The following is a 19,693-nucleotide window of genomic DNA, read 5'->3' as shown; positions in this document are numbered from 1 at the left end:
CGCCATCTTTGAAATAAAACCCCTTTTTCGAAAGATCCCATACTCCTCAAAAATGAGGTTTACAGGCTCTTGAGCAAAAGGGTTTTTTTTTCGACAAGTGGCCCCATCTACATAGGGCTTGTTATCGCAAAACTTCTTCCGCAAAAAGGACTGGAAGAAGATATGCAAATGAGAGCACGAGATATGTAAATATGTGCTCCATTTGCATTTCCTCTTCCACAAAAAACAGGCAGTGTAGACATAGCCAGAGTGTTTAGCAAACATATTTTGATCTTTTTCTTAGGGTACGTCTACATGCAAGCTTATTTTGGAAAAAGCTAATCCAGAAGATATCTTCCGGAATAGCATATTTTGAAAAAGAGCATCCACACTACAGGAAAGCCTCAAAATTAGTCCGAGGCAGGCTCCCCTAATGTGGATGTGCTATCTTGATTTAGAGCCCCAGGAGGAACTGAGGAGGAATAACTTAGAATGGCCTTGGTGAGGAGCTATTTCGACATAGCAGCAGTGGAGCATCCACACATACCCTCTTCCAAAAGGAAGAGGAATTATTCCTCATGAAATGAGGTTTAACAATGTTGGAAAAAGCCCTCCATTATTTCAATTTTGTTTTGAAATAACACAATAGCTGTATGGACGCTAGTATTGTTTTTCTGGAATAACAGTGCAGTGTAGACACACCCTATTATTGATAGAAATAGGTCACAGAAATGGAGGAATTAAGAAGAGAGAAGCAAAATCAACCATGCTACTGGAGTGACTGATGTAAGAGGAAAGGTTAACAGAGATAAAAATGAATAGACTGGCAAAGAAACAACTAAGCTGGGGGACATGATACCAGATTCCAAGGATTTATGATTCAATCCACAAAAAGAGGCAGAACTATTTAAATGGTACAGGGAATATAACAATATAAAGGGAGAAAGTTAAGACTGAACACCAGAAAAAAATTCTAAAGATCTACCAAAGAAGGTGTGAAAGTCGCATCAATATTCATATATAAAATCAGAACCCACAACATACTTTTTCCCCTAACAGGAGGATACTTTTCCAGATCCTATAGAATTCTATCCTATCATAGTGCATAGAACACTGGGCTGGGACTTGCTGGTGATCTTGGGCAAGTGACTTCACTTCTCTCTGTCACAGTTTCCATGCAAGGGAATAACAATACTTACCACTTTTGTAAAGCACTCAGGGTATGTCTACACTACAGAGTTTTGTCAGGAAAACGGCCATTTTTCTGACAAAACTTGAAGCAAGTCCACACTGCAACTGCATTCTTTCACAAGTAAATTGAAAGAACAGAGGGGTTTTTCCAGTATTGGTAATCCTCATTCTACAAGGAAGAATGCCTTTTTATGAAAGCGCTCTTTTGCAAAAAGGTGTGTGTTGACAGGGAAAGAGGGAGTTTTTTTCAAAAGAAGAGGATAGAGTAAATGCCCTGGTAGCTATTCTGTCTATAGCCATCACTATTTATATGCGAGATAGTGTCCAGGCAGTCTGGAACCTATCTTTCGAAAAAGCACATCGCTTTTTCGATGCACTTTTGCAGTGTGGACGCTCTCTTTCACAAGAAGTTTTTTTGGAAGATTGTGCAAGAAGCCTGTAGTTTAGGCATAGCCTCAGATCTACTGACAAAAAGCACTGTGCAAAAGCTAGACATTAGAATTATATATTAATAATAATATATAATTAATAATCAGGGTCTGACAAATACGCTTATCTACTCGCCCATGGCGAGTAGATTTCAGCTGGTTGCCCCTTTCACCGGCAGTTTGCGCATGCACAGTGTAGGTCTGGCGCATGTGCATTGTGGGGCTAGCGAGAGGTTTTTGCCACAATCGTTGAGCCCTGTTAATAATAATTAATAATTATGTAGGTCGTTTAGAGTAATTTTTATAGAATCTTACTGATTTCATCCCTACTGAGTTCTCTATGGGCTTCCACCTGTAAATTTATTCTATTTCTCATTCCTAGGATCCTGTGATTTTTTTTTCTCTATTCATTTTCATCTCAATGTTTTTGCAAACATTAGTGTCATGGTCTCAAAGGTCATGTTTGAGTTTGCATTCATGTGCTGCAAGTGTTTTTAGACTTCTTATAAAACTTGGTACCCAGTTAATGAATATTTCATAAGTTTCAGAGGGGTAGCCATGTTTCATAGACACTCACTGGATAATGTAAGTGATAAAATCACAATACTGTATAACTAAATCACTCTCTTGGTCAGCATAATGAGGAACTGAATCAGCACAATAAAGTAAGACCTTATGACCTATCTCCTGGCAGAGAAGCAAAGCAGTAGAAGGGAACCCTCTATCGTATCTATAAATTCACCCAGATAAGAGTCTCCAATATATTTGTCAGGTTTGAGATGACAGGTGCTGCTTCATGTTGTGCAGTGTCCAAAAGAAGAAACTACAGGGAGTAGCCGAGTTAGTCTGTATAGGATAAACTTAAAAAACAACAAATGGTCTGGTAGCACTTTATAGACTAACAAAACATATATATGGTACCATGCGCTTTTGTGGGTATGACACCATCTATATGTTTTGTTAGACTATAAAGTGCTACCAGACCATTTGTTGTTTCAAAAGAAGAAAGTTACTGTCAGTGATGCAATAGCACATTTAAAATAACAAATACATACACACAAAATTGTTTTTACATACCTTGTTTCTATCAATTTGAGGTGTCTGGATTGTAAGACATTTACCAGCTTCATGTGAAATGTTAACCCAGTCTCTTGAGTTATTTGCATGTGAACAATTTCCTTTTAAAGTGCATCTAAAAAAAGCCCAATAGATATACAAAATTTCACTAGCCAATACTCGTTTATAGTGCCATATGCAGTACTTTAATTTATTCAGCATCTTACTGATTTTTAACAGGAACACGGCTTCTACCACAAAAAGTTACAGGAAAACTGTCAGAAAAATCTGAGTCATATTTAGCGTTTCAAAATAAATACATAGCACATTCATTTATGCACTTAGACCCTGATTCAGCAAAGTACAGTATTCTGAAGTCAATGGGAGTTAATCAGATCTGTAAGTGCATTTCTAAATAAAGATGGTCTTAGGGGGTCTGAAGTGTGGTCCAAAGTCCACTGATGCCAATGAGACTATTTCCATGGACTCTAATGAACCTCTATTTCTGACCTGGTGTGTCAAAATATACTTGCCAGTATTAAAGTATAAAATAAATCTGGGGTGGGATGAGATAGGTACATGAAGTTCAATTAATATCAAATTGTTGTAGCCAACAAACGCTTTAAATCAGACTGCACGGAAGTATGTTGGTACAGAAGACCATGGGGATACTAGGAATTTTTTACATAAGAACATAAGAACAGCCGTACTGGGTCAGACCAAAGGTCCATCTAGCCCAGTATCCTGTCTGCCAACAGTGGCCAGTACCAGGTGCCTCAGAGAGGGTGGACCGAAGACAATGATCAAGCGATTTGTCTCATGCCATCCCTCTCCAGAATCTGACAAACAGAGGCCAAGGACACCATTTTATCCCCTGGCTAATAGCTTTTTATGGACCTAACCTCCATGAATGTTTTTAAATGTTTTATTAAAGCATTCATTTCCAGGAGGCAAATAACAAAACTATTCTAAATTCCTTTATTAGAATCACGTGGAATGAAAACTATAATGCCTCAACCCTGAAAACATTTATGTGTTTGATTAAATTCCCTTAAATGGAACTGCTCACGTACCTACAACTAAGCATGCTTGCAGAACTGGGGCTTTAATTAATAAATTTCTCAAATAACGGATCCTAACAGAGAACTTGATGGGATTTTTCAGGATGAACTATATAAAAGTATGTTTAAATAAATACTCAATATCCTAAAAGGAAAAGCACATAGAAGGCTTTTAAAAAAATGACCACAATGTCTCTCAAGATGCCAACAATATAAAGAGAGTGAAGCAAGAGGCCACTTTCTATGTGCTCTAACACAGGAATTTTAAATCCTGTTGCACCAGAATCTGCTTGAGGCCTTCACAGACAATGATCAGATTCTAACCTTACTGCAAGAAATTAACGATGTGGTTGACTAGGCTTGACTTGAACTAAATGGGACAAACTCAGCTCTCATGTACACTAACTTCAGTGGGATCACATAAAAGTAGTATTAGACCTACTGAATGAAAAGCTTGCTCTAGAGATGTAAAATGTGAACCAGTAAGCATTAAGGTTAGCAGTTAACTCGCATTAACTGTCAACCCCCATGTTGACTGGCCCCTCCGGCCACAGTCAGCCCAAGTGGCTCCAGCCTTTATCAGCCCAGCCCCAACCGCCCAGAATGGCCCTAGCCCCACTCCATGTAATCAGTTAACCATTTAAATAAAATATTTTAAATCATTTAAATGGTTAACTTTTAAAACAATATTCACCTCCCTAGTTTAATCAAATGTACTCAGTGTTACAGAAATAAGGAATACAAAGCTCTATATCTAGCTTATCTTGCAGGTTAGGTTATAAATAGGGAGACAGACTAACTTCAGCAAGTTAATATTAATAGAAAGCAAGACCGGGATCAGTAAAACTGAATTTATTTAATGATATCAAGGGCAAAGATGTTTGGATCTATACTACGGACTATCAGAATATTAAGTTTCTGTGATTTAAATAAGGAAATTCTAACACCTACATGGCAAAAACAAGAAATTATATTTCCTAAATTCTGTTTGTTTCAAGTCCTGGATAATGTGTCTTTCTCTGCCATAAAGGTGGCCTTTAATGCTCATGCACAGTACTAAGCAGAAAGTTAATTTTATAGGAAATGTAATTAACGGAACTGAAGTTGTGTATTTTAATTCAATTTTACTCAGTAATGTAGACATAGCCTAAGAGTCCTCCAAATACTGTCCCACAGTTCCCCAGTCCCTGTGACAGTGACTCCTCTTCTCACAATTTTAAATTCCTTTTCCCATGGTGAAAGCTCAGCAGTCTGCCTCTTTTCCCTCTTCTAACAAAACCCCATGTTTCTGAAATGCCCTCTCCTAGCTGCCTACCTTTACAAACACATTTGACAGCTCACTTAGTAAAGTTCTGTTTGTAGAAGAATCACAGTATCTTTATTACTTCACACCAAATATTATAGAATACATAGTGGCAATCAAGAAACCAAACAGTACTTAAAAATGTACATCATACACTCCAGAATTCAGAGTGGTAGGAAAACACTCAGCCATATGTATAAATGTGCAGCAAGCACAATGCAACTTCTAGTGGAAGAGAAAGCCCCAGGCATAGCAATATTGCAGAAAACACAACAAAATAGATGCCCACAGGCAAAAACTAAAACAATAAATACTTTAAACTACAGAAGAGAGACACTTCCTCAAGACAGAAAGAGGGAATATCAATGTGGCTAACTGTAAAAATGATCTTTATCCTCCCTCAAATCCATAGCCCTATTTTGGGCTCTTGTAATAGCCCTGGAGTCTGGCAGTTCAATCCCAACAGACAGCTACTCCACCTTGCCCTTCCATCCTGGTAGTAGCTTTTCTCTTTGCTTCACATATATTATCCCTATCATGCAACATGCAGCTTTAACTACTGGGGTTTATTCTAGCTGAAATCTAATCTAGCGAATAAAACTACACCGAAACCATTCAATCTATCAAACACATTCCATAGTCATTCTGTGCCCACTGAGCCTGTAGTTAAAGCTTTCCTTGGTACTGTAAAGGTGGCCAGTGTGCCACTTCGTGAGACAGGGGAACAAGATGTAGACTAGGTCCCCCAGAATAACTACTGGCATTTCCACATCACCAACGGCAATCCGCTGGTCTGGATAGACTATCACTACATTCAGCTCTCTCAGAATTCCTGTTCTCATAGATGAGAGCATGATGCACCTTCCCTAACCAGACTGCATTGATTTCAGTGAAGTGGTCCTGGTGATCCACTAGCACAGTGTTTCTAAAACTTTTTAAGACCGAGGAACACCAAACAAGAATTTTTTTTATGAGGAACATCAAGGATTTTTTTGTTGAGAAAAAAAATAAAATAAAAGGGGTCGAGGGGAAAGTTATTGAGGAAAAAAAATCACCTGCCCTTTTAAAGGCAGCCATTTTGAATTCTGTTGTTCTCCATGGCACACCTCCAACTGCCAATGTGCCAAAGAACACTGCACTAGCACTTGCTTTACCTTAGAAATTAGCCCTTTCTCTTGGTGTACTTACTAGCCCAGTGGACTGGAGATAATATAGGGATGTGTGTTCCATTTATCATTCCACCATAGTGAGTAAACCCAACCATTGCAAACCCATCTACTAGTTCTTGCATATTTCCCAAAGCCACAGTTCTGCACTGCAGGAAACAATTAATGGTCTCCCATACATGCGTAACAATGGCCTTCATTGTGGATTTTTCAACTCCAAAATGATTTCTCACTGACCAATAGCAATCTGGAACTGCAAGCTTCCAGAGCATGATCACAACCACTTCCTTACCATTGGTGCAACTCTCATTCTGGTGTCCTGGCACTATTGGGCTGGGAAGAGCTCAGCACCAAGTAAGGATGTAAGAGTTTAACTGCAGAGCCTCAGCTTATCAGTTTCCATAACAGTTAAACTCTTCTGCTCAAGGCATGTGCCAACTCTTGAATACTGGCCCCACTCCTGGGGAGCTGGCTGCACTGTGAGATCGGCAGTATACTACAGAGCCCATAGCGAGTCTAGCATTATTAATGGTTACATGGTTACTTTTTAAAAACCTTTTTTACATCCCTAGCACTGAAATACAGAAACGTGGCCTTTTGCATCTGAAAGTTCTGCAGCCACTGCTCATCATCCCATATCTGTGGTATGATGCAATCCCACCTGCCAATGCTCATTTTTTGGGCCCAGAAGTAGTGCTCCACCATCTGCAACTGCTCTTTGAACACTGCTAGCATGAATGTATCGGTTACCCAAATGGTTACACATGGTTCCCAAATCTGACTCCCAGGGAGCCGGCTGCCACCCCATGTATAACCACTGAAATTTCCAGCGGGTACATGGTTAGCAAATTACATGCATTTTAACATCCCTATCCCGGACCTTGAGCTTCCTCCTACAGTCCTCCCAGATCCTGCACCCCCTCCTTCACCCAGTCTCCTGCCCCAGGTCAAAACTCCCTCCTTCACTCAAACTCCCTGACAAATCCCAAACACTCCTGCAACCCCATCCCTTACTCCAAAATCCCTTCTGCACCCAACCTTCATCCCAGCCCCTGCATCTTCTCCATTAATATAATGGAAGATGGGAACCAGTTATATGATATTATAGTTAAATGATAGTGGTTTTCATGTATCTAAAAGGGTATCACAAGGAGGAGGGAGAAAAATTGTTCTCCTTGGCCTCTGATGATAGAACAAGAAGCAATGGACTTAAATTGCAACAAGGGAGGTTTAGGTTGGACATTAGGAAAAACTTCAAAGCAGTTAAACACTGGAATAAATTGCCTAGGGAGGTTGTGGAATCGCCATCTCTGGAGATATTTAAAAGCAGGCTGGATAGGCATCTATCAGGGATAGGCATCTATCAGGGACGGTCTAGACCAGGCATGTCAAACAGGCCTCTGGGGGGCCACATGAGGCTCAATCAAAATTTTTTGTGGACCGCCACTACATTTTATAAAAGAATAAAGTACGGCCCACTGGCTGCTTAGAACATGTGGCCAAGGGCAGATTACAGTCGGCTGGGCTGCTTTGCACTGGGTGCCCCAGCACGTTCTCACAGCCGGCCACGGTGCTCATGCTGCCCCCGCACCTGAGGAAGAAATGTGTGGTAGCGGCAGTGGCTCTGGGACCCAGGCATTCAGTTGGGGGTGTGGGGGAGCTGGGAATGCCTGGCTCTGGGGGAAGGGGGAGACATTAGGTTAGGGGGGCCTGGGAGTGCCTGGCTCTGGGGGAGGGATGAGACATTGGGTTAGAGAGGGAGGGTGGGGGCTCTGGGGAAGCAGAGAGGGATATTTTGTTAAAATGTTTTTTTTTATTTATTTATTCCCAAACAAAATCATAAAATGTACATTAATTTTATATCAATATGTCAATTTTTTGCAATTGTATGAATATTATGTTTATGTGAAGTCTCAAACTTACAAAGTATCTGAAATTTTCACAGATGTCTGTTCTATTTTATTTCAACAAAACAAGTTATGTATCATATAAAAAATTAAAAAGTACCTTCAATGTATATTTAAATTAAAATTTATTTTGTATGGGCAAATAATAATTTTACACAACAAATTATTGTATTATATTAAAACAAGACCTGAAAAAATATTATAAAAATATACCTAAATATACCTAAAACATAATCTATAAGAATAAATAATTATGACTTTCTAATAGAAGTACATTTTCTTTGGTTGTCCTGAAAGCTATCAGTTTTTGTTTGTGCGTCCCTCAGTAGGCTTTAAGTTTGCCATGCCTGGTCTAGACAGTATTGGGTCCTGCCATGAGGGCAGGGGACTGGACTCAATGACCTCTCGAGGTCCCTTCCAGTTCTAGTGTTCTATGATTCTGAGTTTAGAAGGCAGAGACAGGGAGTGGCTGGGAGCAAGTGGGAGATTTGACACTCTAGGGGGTATGGTCCATTTTAAACTTTTGCAATTAATTTTAGAATGAGATTTGCGAAATGCATGAATTTGTGTACCGATAGATGCAGAACTGAAAATCTGTCACATTGTTACCAGCAAGTAAAATATTTATTCCTTTGAAGATCCTTTTTCACAATGCATATCACTTCATTCATATAGCAGAGTAGCTAAGTGCAAAGATTCATTACTGTACGACTAAATCAATAAAGGACCTTTTCCTAGTTTACCACTGTGTTAACCAAAGAGGGTTTTTGGTTTTCTGTACTGTATCTCTTTATTGTCTTGCAGTAAAATGCTAGTTTCCTGATGCAAAAGGACATCCCTTTCTGAAAAAAATGTGGCCTGACTTCAAAGATGCTGATCTATTAATTTCTCACGGAAGACAATGGGAGCTGCAAGCATGCCGCATATTTGAAAATTAAGTTGTTCTTCAATAAGAAAGCAACAAGGAGTCCTGTAGCACCTTATAGACCAACAGATGTATTGAAGCATAAGCTTCCGTGAGCAAAGACCCACTTCCTTTTGCTCACGAAAGCTTATGCTCCAATACATCTGTTAGTATAAGGTGCTACAGGACTCCTTGTCGTTTTTGCAGATCCAGACTAACATGGCACGTTGTATTCTTTTCCTACGTGAAATGTATAACTATTAACAGCCACGATTAGATTCATTTTCACATACTTCAGTTAAGAACAGATTTACATGTGGAAATTAAGTACTGTTCCAGATGAAAGGCCCAATTCTGTTTTGACAGACTGTAAATGGGAATTTATACTCCCATCCTCATTTAAAGAAAAGTAGGAAAAAGTTAAAAAAAAAAAACGCCACCAAAAACGACATTATATAAATGTGATAAGATGTGCACATTTTCACATCAGAACACCATTATTTAAATCAATACTGATAATTGTATCCCTTTAAAAACAGGATATAATACATTTTATTCAAATAAAGAGAAAATGGATCAAAGAAATAAACATTTATCCTTAGGTAAAAAAGCAGATAAGGATAAATTATTGTACACAAAACAATCTGCACTCTGCCTTGTTATAATAATACCTTTTATCTGCTGACAACACCAACTGTTCTTCTGGCACGTGATAAAGATGAATTACAGGGTATATTGTTTTCTTGTGGAAAATGCCTCCACCTCTTTCTAAAAATTCACTTTCACCCTCAATTTGCAAAAATAAATCTATTAATACTGAAAAATGTGTGGGTGTCACATAGGTTGCATATTACAGTAATTTGGTTCCTTTGAAATGCAGGTTTTCTTTCTCTCCAACAGATGGAAACTTTGGTGGTCTCCCTTCACATGCAAAAGATTTACTGACTAACTGTCCTCATTTATAAACTTCTCAAACAGAAAACCTGAAAAGCTCAACAAGGGTAACATAACTTAAAAAAAGAACATAAAAAAACCATAGGAAGTGTCAAACTGGGTCAGACTCATAGTCCAGCTAGTGCCCTATCTTCTGAGACTGTCTTGTCCCATATGTATGCTGCATGGGCAATAAACATAACAGGTTGAGTGATCCATTCCCTGTTGTCTACTCACAGCTTCTGTCAGTCAGAGATTTAGGGACCCTGAGAGCCTGCAGTGGCATCCCTGAGCATTTTAGCTAATAGCTATTGTTCAATCTATCCTCCATAATAATGAACCTGTCCTCCATTAACAACATAGTTTGGGTGGAATATCTGTTCTGGGTCAGCAGAAGACAACATGGATCAAACAAATTAAAAGTTGCTAGATGACTTTCCATCAATATCTGCCTACAACAACCCAAAAAAGTGGGTTTTCTACAACAGTCTGTTAACATCAATGCAAAATTTACTGCAGTCTGTCAAACCTTCCCAAGCAACTTCAAATAAATTAATAAAGTAACAAAACTTATAGCAAAAATGAGAGGCTGAGATACTTAGGAAAATGTTCTCTAGTGACCTAGAAGAGAATAAGGCAATAGTTCTGATACAATTAACCCTAATTGCTGAAGGAGATCCAGGACTTTATTTATATTGTCAAATACAAAATATGTTTATCGTTAACAAGAGGGTGTTTGGACACCTGTTCACAATCTAATACAACAAATGATTATAAAAACAAAACAAGAATTTGCTCTTCTCACCAATTCTACATACATTTCATTGGGTGATTCTAAATGTAAAGAGATTAGCCCAGCCTGTGGAAGGCTTGGAGCCCCTTCTCATGTGACAGGAAACATGTCACATATTCATAGCTGAAGGACTTCAAAAAATCCCCATATATCTGAAGAGCCACTTACGGCTTGTCTATATTTAAAACACAACAGTGGCACAGCAACACTGCCGCATCTGAGCCACTCTAGCATTTCACTGTAGATATTACTTGTGTTGATGGAAGATGTTCTGTAGGCATAGGTAATCCACCTCCCTAAGAGGCAATTGCTAGGTTGAAGAAAGAATTTTTCTGTCACACTAGCACAGGGGTGGGCAAAAGGGCCTCTGTGGGCCACATCCAGCCTTCCAAGCAGATTGATCTGGCTCACAGAGGCCCTTCTGCTCCCTGATCCCCAGACCAATTAGGACCTGGGGAAGCGCATGAAGTTTCCTCCACCCTGCCAGGAGCGCACGGCTCCTGGTAGTGCAGGAGGAGACTTTGCGCGCTCCCCCGCCCCCCAAACCCTGATTGACCTGAGGGGCGGGGGAATATGCAAAGTTTCCTCCACCCCGCCCCCGCCCTATGAGGAGTGAGCAGCACATAGAAGCACCACATGCTCCAGGCAGGGTGGGAGGAGGCTGTGTGTGCTCTTCCACTCCCAGGCCAATCAGGGTCTGGGGGCTGAGGAACAGCGCGAAGTTTCCTTCGCTCTACCCCCACCCTGCAAGGAGCGTGCAGAGCTTAGAAGCACCATGTGCTCCTAGCAGGGTGGGAGGAAACTTCACGCACTCCCCCACCCCGAAGCCCTGACTGGCCAGGGACAGAAAGGAAAGCATACAAAGTCTCCTCCCATTGCCAGGGGCATGGGTGCCTAGGAGGAACCTCTGGGGGGGGGGGCAATCATGGTTAGGGGGTGGGGAAGCAGGGAAGTATCTTGGCCCTGCTCCTTCTGCTTGAGGCCCCACTCTTTCCGGTGTGGCCCAGGGCCACTTCAGAAATTTTTGAAGTAGCCCCCGGCAAAAAATTATTGACCACCCCCTGCATTAGCACCATCAACACCAAGAAAGGGGAGGTGTTGAGTTGGCATAACTTTGTCTCTCAACTTTGAGCTGTACTGATGTAAATTCCTGTGCAGACCAGGCATAAGTTAATTTTGAATACAGCCCTGAATTATTACAAGTCAACATTTAATTATGTATGAAAGTATAAAATACCAGACAATACCTTTTCCTTAAATAACACCATCCACAGTGTGGATCCTTTGCAGACAAACACTCTTTACAGGAACCATACTTATTGCAGTTTGCAACCGGTATTCTTCTCACCTAAAAATACAGAAAGCAATAACTTGTACTGAACCTTACTAACTCTGCTCAAAAGGGCAAATCAGAGTTTTCATGACCCTCTCCCCTTTGCCTTTAAAAATATTCAGCAATTAAGTGATGTATTTAAAAATAGATATCCAGTTGATATATATGGAGTTTCCTCATTGGATAACTCATAAAATAGGGTACATTTTAGTTCTGAAAGCTAGCTATTAGGTGCAAACATCTGAAACATCCCATTCCATGATAAGTGGGAGAAATATTGGAGTAGCAAAGTAAATTATATGCAACAGAAAGGGAATTTCCCCTCTCTGGATATTCACATCTCCACACCAAATGCTATGAACAGCCCACTTCCACCGGGACTTGTTTAGCTTCAGTATCAAAAGCAACTTATTCCTTATATATACCCCTACTTCTATAATTTCCACTCTAATAATCTGATAAAGTGGAATTTACCCATGAAACTTCATGCTCAGATAAATCGGTTAGTCTCCAAGGTGCCACAGAACTGCTTGTTTTTGCAAATACAGGCTAACATGGCTACCCCTCTGAGAAAGGGATATGTTTCTAATGAATCTTCCAGTTTAGCAGAGGATGAATTTCTTAAAAATTTAAATGGTACAATGACTGTGCATACAAAAACCATATGCAAAAAATGCATCTTTTCATGCAAGTAGATTTGCATGTATGTATGGGTAATTGCACAGGCAAACTAGTACAAATGAATGAAATTATGAAACATGAAGGCAAAATTACATTTCAGTGTGCAAAAATAAATTACTATGGATATGTGTACATTTGAAAATTTATCTCTAATATTCAAATTACATCTTTTCAAAATGAAATAAATGAAAAATATGAACCTATGAACATTATTTATAAATGCTAAGCATTTTCCTGATTTAAAATATTCGCTTATAAATTGTATTGCAGTCATTAAGATTGTTTTGCTTTTGGTAGTTTTGCTTAAACCCTTGATCAACTCTTCTTCCAAATATTTATAACATAACCCAAAGTATTAGAAGGTCTCTGGGAAAAATCAGGAATTCAGATCAGTAGGGGGAACTTGCTAGTGAACTTAAAAGTCTGTATTCAAGATCAGAAGTCTCCTTTTATGAATGATCTTGCTAAGCCCATAAGCAAGGTTGTGGAGAGGTGGTTATTTCTGAAAGCCATTGTTTCTCTATAGTAATTTGCTCTTCCAACAAAATTAGTGATCAAACTTTTTCTTATAAAAATAGGTGTAGATCTTTAGAATAGTAATTTTTTGCACTTTAAGAGTCTCTAATTCTTGAAAGTCAAGGGGTGTTTATAACAATTTGCAATAATTCAGATATATTTGTATCCTAAAATCTGATTTTCACTGGTACTGAAGAGACTTTATCTTAAGGGAAGACATTAAGGTAATGGGTGAAATCCTGCCCCACTGAAATGAATGGGAGTTTTGCCACTGACTTCAATAAGACTAGGATTTCACATCTGTATCTCTAGTTAACATAACTCAATAGTATAGACTGCAAACGCTATTGTCAATCTCTATACATTATAGAGAACAAGCCCTCTGGCTCAGAGAAACTTGTTCCCACAGAGTTCACAAGACCTGTTCATCAGCAGGTCTTCTCCTACGCAGCTTGAATTCGACCCTGACTGGTTCCAAACACTCAAGTCTCAATCCAGAAAAACACTTAATGAGCTTTAACTTTAATCGGGACTACTCCCGCAATGGGACCACATAAAAGTAAGCATTGGTTTAAGTTCCTGTTTGGATCAGAGAAAAAGTACTCAGCAGCACGTAGAACCAAGCCTATTATTAACTCTGCAGGTCTAGAGTCAAACTTTGGGTGATGCAGGCAAGCTTTGGTTAACTGCTGGGTTCCTGTTATCCCTCTCCAGCTCATCTAATGAAGTGGGTTTTGCTCGTGATACTATATATATTTTTGTTAGTCTCTAAAGTACAATGGGACTACTTGTTTTTGAAGTTACGGACTAACATGGCTACTCCTCCAAAGTTTGACTGTAATTCAAATGAAAGTTTTACTTATAAAATGACAGAACATGTACAGGCAGTCCCCGGGTTACATGGATCCGACTTACATTGGATCCCTACTTACAAACGGGGTGAGGCAAGCCCGCACTAGCTGCTTCCCCCCAGCAGACCAGGGAGACGCGAAGCTAGCGCCCTTCCCCCCCCCCCCCCAGCAGACCAGGGAGACGCGGAGCGGCTTTTCTCAGCAGACACCTCAGCTTGAGAATAAAGGACTGAGGGAAGTGAGGTGTGGGAGAATAAAACTGAGCTCTGGAGAAATGTTTGGCTAGAGTTTCCCCTACAATATGTACCAGTTCCGACTTACATACAAATTCTGCTTAAGAACAAACCTACAGTCCCTATCTTGTACGTAACCCAGGGACTGCCTGTAATAAAGTCTTTGATATAGCAGTTAATGATTTAATCATTTTATCTTGTACTGTACCAACCTCATCAGCAGATGTCAGATATATGTAGTCACTATCCAGTGGGTCAAGTATAAGTTTGGGAAAAACTGGAGTTTCTCCTTCAATTTCATATAAAATCTCTGGGCAGTTCGGTTCCATTTTGTTGTTAAGAATAGCCTGAAAACATGAGATGTAAAATTAGCCATGAAACCCCTTGATTAACAAGAAGAGAGTTAATATTATCATCATCGTAAATCCTTTCCATGCTCTGACAGTGGCTACATCATTAGATCACTTAAGAGGACTTCTTGTAACCTGATTTCTTTACAAATATGTCTGGTTCTCATAATGCAAAAAGTTGGAGGAAAAGAACCATACCTTCTGTAGCTCAGAAACTGGATATATTTTGTACTGAATCTGAATCTTGAAATAGGATAAGTACTGTAATTTTTATGAGTTTTTTCATCACTTTTTTTATCACTAACTGACATTAACATCAAACAAGGAGGAAGAATAGATAGAGATCTATATTATGTTAACTGTGTAGTAATTTCTATTGGTAGAGGGAAGGATACAGGGGTCCACAGTATGAGCTAAGGTCTAAGAGGTAGCCTGTTGGTCCCCAAACTTTTAATGTCAGCCCCCACCTGATCCCTGTCCAGGCACACCCCCAGGAGTCAGGTCATGGCTTTCAGTGAATGTGGGGCACAGAAGGGTAAAGGGGTTGAGTCTGGGGCCAGAGCTGCTGCCATATCTAGGACAGCTGCAGCCTGGGAGCAAGTGGGGTCGGCAACTGGGGACACATGCACAGCTGCAGCCAAGCCAGGAAGTAGTCTCAGCCACGAGTCAGGCCTGCATCAGGAGGCAGGACTAGAGCACTCACTCCCTGGTCCCTGCTGTGTCTACCCTGAAGGTTCTGCCACACGCTGCTAGGGGGTCAATCACACAGTTTGTGGACCACTGAAGTGGACAGATCTTATGCCTTTTCCTTCTCTTAGAAAGTGGAAAGTGGTCCCTACCCTGCCTTATGGTCAGCCCCCTAACTCCATGGGTACTCGCAAAGGCAAAGACTACCTGGGTAGAAGCTCCATGCTGCTACATTGCAACCAAACTCAAATGTACCCTAAAGCCCTTGATAGTACAGCTCTTGTGTTAGCTCCATGGACCACTGCTTCTCAGATGTTCCCCTAAGAGGGATGAGTTTCCATACCATGAAAAGGAAACTACACAAGTTATTGTTGGCTCTGTCTCCCATAACACAAGTTGTTTTGCTCTACACTTTTGAAGTGGATGCGAGGATGCTATTCCCCTTCCATACCTCATTCAACCCAAATCCACAGGTTTCTACACCTCCCCTCTCACAAAAGATAAAGGAGTAGGGGACCCAAAAACATGTAAATGTTTATATTAATCAGAAAACTAACATCAGCACAAAGTTTGCCTTAAATTTTATTTCTTATTTCCACAAACAAGACTAAGGAACGGAGACACATTCATGGTCACCAATGAACTACAGAAACAGGGAATCCTTCATTCCATATTTTAATCATCAAAAATTAGTCCCCAGCACACTGGAATCAAATAGGAAAGTTTTTCATAGTATGTTCTATTTTACTCCAGCTGTATGCTTAATAAAAACAAAAAAATCATTTTTTGCAGTCAAGACAGGAAATGCACTGTTACAGAACTCTAGAAAAAAAAATGTAAAATAAAAAAGACAGTTGCCTTCTGGGTTTGATAGTGAGATAGGAAGCCTTTCATTTCTAAACAAGTTATTCAAAACAAGTAAAGTTCAACTGCTCAGTCTTGGCAAAATGAGTCTGGTGTTAGTTCCTAATGAACAGATATCCACACTGCGCCAAAAAGCTGTTTTTTAACAACTAGAGAAATCTAACAGTATTTTGTCTCCACTGATAAGCATATACTAACAATAAATTAAGACCAGTAGGTAATATTTAATTAGTGAAATATATCTGTGGATTTTAAGAAGGACACAATCTCATGTGGATATTATTTTGTTCTCTGTGTACAAACCAGTGGGTTGTAACCCAATAATTACTCATTTGAAGTTTTGGAAAGCAAAAGTAATTTTTCTTTAAAATGCAAACAAAACAGAATACAGAAGTGCCCAGGTGATTATGTTAGATTACTATGCAATGTATAAAATGGAACTCAGAAAACATTTACTCATTAAAACATACTGATCAGGAGGGAAAAATTGCACATTCCACTAACCTTCAGTAACTGTCCATCTCTTGTTCCCAAAAACAAAACTGTCTTGTTCAAAATTACAGTAGCATAAACAGCTGATAAATCAGAGTGAATTAAGGTAGGAGACGTTTTGACCGGTGATATCTGCTTTCGCTGAAAATCAGATGAGAGAACATATGAAAAACATTATTCAACTATACTGTAAAATGTAATTTTAAAAAATTAATTTGTGGGAAACTGCTCAGTGCCATCCCCTTATGGGCCACAAGTTTTGGAGGTATTTTTATTCTCAACAGGGTGTCAACACAACATACTCTTGGAAATGTAGAAAAAAAAAAAAGGACTGTCACATTTCTAATACATACAACTTGGACTGTTTAGCCATTGATTTCAAAGGGACAAAGGTCTGACATAAAATCAAGTACTTAAGGAGTATGTAAATTTGCCATAGCTTAACTTCTTTTTATGCAGATGTAAGCATTACATCATCTATATATTATACATTTGACACTGTCTGTGAGTCTGTCTGTTTGCAAGTCCATTTGCTCAAGAACTCCTCTGAAACTATAAGAACTAGGACCACTAAATGTAGTATGCATCTTCCTCTTATCCTAACTTAAAGAAAGGTCAGACTTTAATTGTTCCAAGAAAATGGAAAGTGCCAGGAATGGGACTGTTTTTCATAACATGGAAAGGGAGGGGCACAGAGAGAAGGGACACAATACTGAGAGTGGCCCCTAGGGGCAGCTTCATAACCAAGGGAGTGTTGCCCGCAGATCTGGGGCTCTGCCATCCGGCACACCAACAGACCGGGTAAGTAGCCTCCCAGCCCTAAACCCTTCCCTGCCCTGGGCCGTTGACTGCAGTGCCAGAGGGGAAGGATGAGAGAAGGTCCCTGGAGGCTGAGAGAGGTGCTGGGGACAGAGAAGACCCCTGGTGGCCAGGCCAATGGCTGGGGGGGAAGGCCCCACAAATTGGGATGCCCCATCCTGAATCCATCCTCACCCCCCAATCCTCACTTTTGCACACCCCCCCACCTCCAGTCTCTTGCCCTGCCCGACCCCCACCCCGCATATCCTCAAGGCCCTGATGTTACTCCTGCAACCCCCACACCACAAGCCCGCTGCCCTGAAGGACCTGGGCAACGCCAGGTACATCTTCTAGGATACGTCTACACTACAACATTAATTCAAACTAACTTAGTTTGAATTAGTTAATTTGAACTAAGCTAATTCGAACTAACGGATCTAGACTAAAAAACTAGTTCGAATTAGCGTTTTGCTAATTCGAACTAGCATGTCCTCACGAGTGGACCCTGAACCGGGGTTAAGGATGGCCGGAAGCAGTGCCGGCAGGGCATCAGAGGAGGACTTAGAGCGTGGAGATGCTGTCTCAGGCTAGCCGAGGGCTGCGCTTAAAGGGACCCGACCCCCACCCCGGGCAGACAGTTCTCAGGGGTGCCCTGCTTGCAAAGCAGTCCTGGCTTGGAGTGCCCGGACTACCCACACTGGGCACATCACAGCACTCGGCCATCAGCCCGGCTGTACTTGCCGCAGGCTGCCATCTGGGGAGAGGGAGCAATTGGGGGGCTGCAGGAGAGCTTCCACCCCCAGAAGCCCACAGAGCCAGCCCAGTCCTCCCCATCGGGGGCTTGTGCCCCAGTCCTCCCTCACCTCCTTCCACTTACCCTTCCCTAGCCCCTCTTCCTGATGTACAAAATAAAGATAACGTGTGGACAAAACTAGAAACTCTGTTTATTTAACAAAACTCGGGGAAACTGGGAAAAGGAGGTGGGAGAGGGGAAGAGAGAGGGTGGGAGAGGGGAGGGGGAAAACTGGGAGGAGGGAGCTGAAAGGGGGAAACAAGGGAAAGGAGGGGGTGGGGAAACTGAAGGATCAGGGGTGGGGGTCCCGCCGGGCCGACCGCCACCCAGTACAGCGAGGGAGGGGGCCTCGGCATCCCCGGGGGGATGGGGTGGAGGGTGCAGAGGTTGAGGTGGGGGGTGTGAACATTGAGGAAGAGGTTGTGGGGGTTGAGGAGGGAGAGGTGGGAGGGGGGCAGGAGTGGGAGGAGGGACAGCAGTTGGGGGGGCAGCAGGCGCAGGACCAGCATGGGGCACCATGTTCTGCAGCAGGAGCTGCAGGTTGGTGCTCAGCCCTCGGAGCTCAGCCAGCAGCTCGTGGCGGACCTGCAGGTCTTCCCTCATCCAGGCCTGTAGTGTGCGGTGCACGGCTCGCAGGGCCCCCAGGTGCTGGTCCCGGTACTCCTGCTCCGTGCTGGCGGTCCGGAGCAGGCCGCAGGTGCGGGACCATGTCCCGGGCGGGGTGGTGCGCCCTGCACGAGCAGCTGGTGCAGCTGTAGAGAAAGAAGAGAAGTGGTCAGTTCTCCCTGGGGACGCAGAGGATGATGCCCAGCCCCCTCCCCCACTCCGCAACGTGAGGGTGACCATGTCCTGCACCGTCACAGCCGCTGTGCTTGTACAGAGGCCATGGTCAGGATGTCTGGCTCTCCCCGGGACTGGGAGCTGCCCCAAGACCGCACCCATGTCCCTGTGCCATGTATAGTGTGGCCGGGGCGGCGAGGGGGAGGGGAGATGTCCCCTGCCTCCGTGTAGAGGGGACATGTGAAGGGAAAGCATCCTGCTGGGTCCTGCCCCGGGGTTGGGAGCATGTCATGGCTCTTTGCACAAGCATGTGCCTATTGGGCAATGGCCCCTGGGTGTCATGCAGCTGGAGCCACCTGCCCAAGGGTGGCATGGCACGTGCTCGCACGTGCACAGGTGTCTGCGTGATCCGTGGAAGGCATGGCCCATGCACGCGGTCTCTGGTCTCCCTCCCACCTCCCCCCCCCCGAACTACTTAATTCAAACTACTTACCCGGTATGGTCTCCCTGGACGACCCTGCTGGAACAGCTGGCGGTGGCCCCTCCGGTGCGCCCAGGTCAGGGCCCTCTGGTCCCGGCTCGAAGTCCCCCGGG

The 19,693-nt window shown here is 42.1% G+C and overlaps 1 protein-coding gene across 2 annotated transcripts in view; it reads right to left on the bottom strand.

The window, feature by feature from the left end:
• PLXNC1 (plexin C1) overlaps nucleotides 1-19,693 on the bottom strand; it is an 85,891-nt gene that overhangs the window by 52,327 nt on the left and 13,871 nt on the right. For both annotated transcript variants that reach the window (XM_075933330.2, XM_075933333.2), the window contains exons 2-5: nucleotides 16,741-16,869; nucleotides 14,548-14,682; nucleotides 11,969-12,069; nucleotides 2,676-2,790 (exon numbers count right to left, since the gene is read on the bottom strand). In XM_075933330.2, the coding sequence (XP_075789445.2) occupies nucleotides 2,676-2,790; nucleotides 11,969-12,069; nucleotides 14,548-14,682; nucleotides 16,741-16,869 (480 nt within the window). The remainder of the gene's footprint in view (nucleotides 1-2,675; nucleotides 2,791-11,968; nucleotides 12,070-14,547; nucleotides 14,683-16,740; nucleotides 16,870-19,693) is intronic.

This window comes from Pelodiscus sinensis, chromosome 1 (genome assembly GCF_052426305.1).
Source record: "Pelodiscus sinensis isolate ZL-2025 chromosome 1, ASM5242630v1, whole genome shotgun sequence".
NCBI classification, from domain to species: Eukaryota; Metazoa; Chordata; order Testudines; family Trionychidae; genus Pelodiscus; species Pelodiscus sinensis.
The sequence above is the reverse complement of the archived record's forward strand: the minus strand, read 5'-3'. Positions and strand labels throughout refer to the sequence as shown.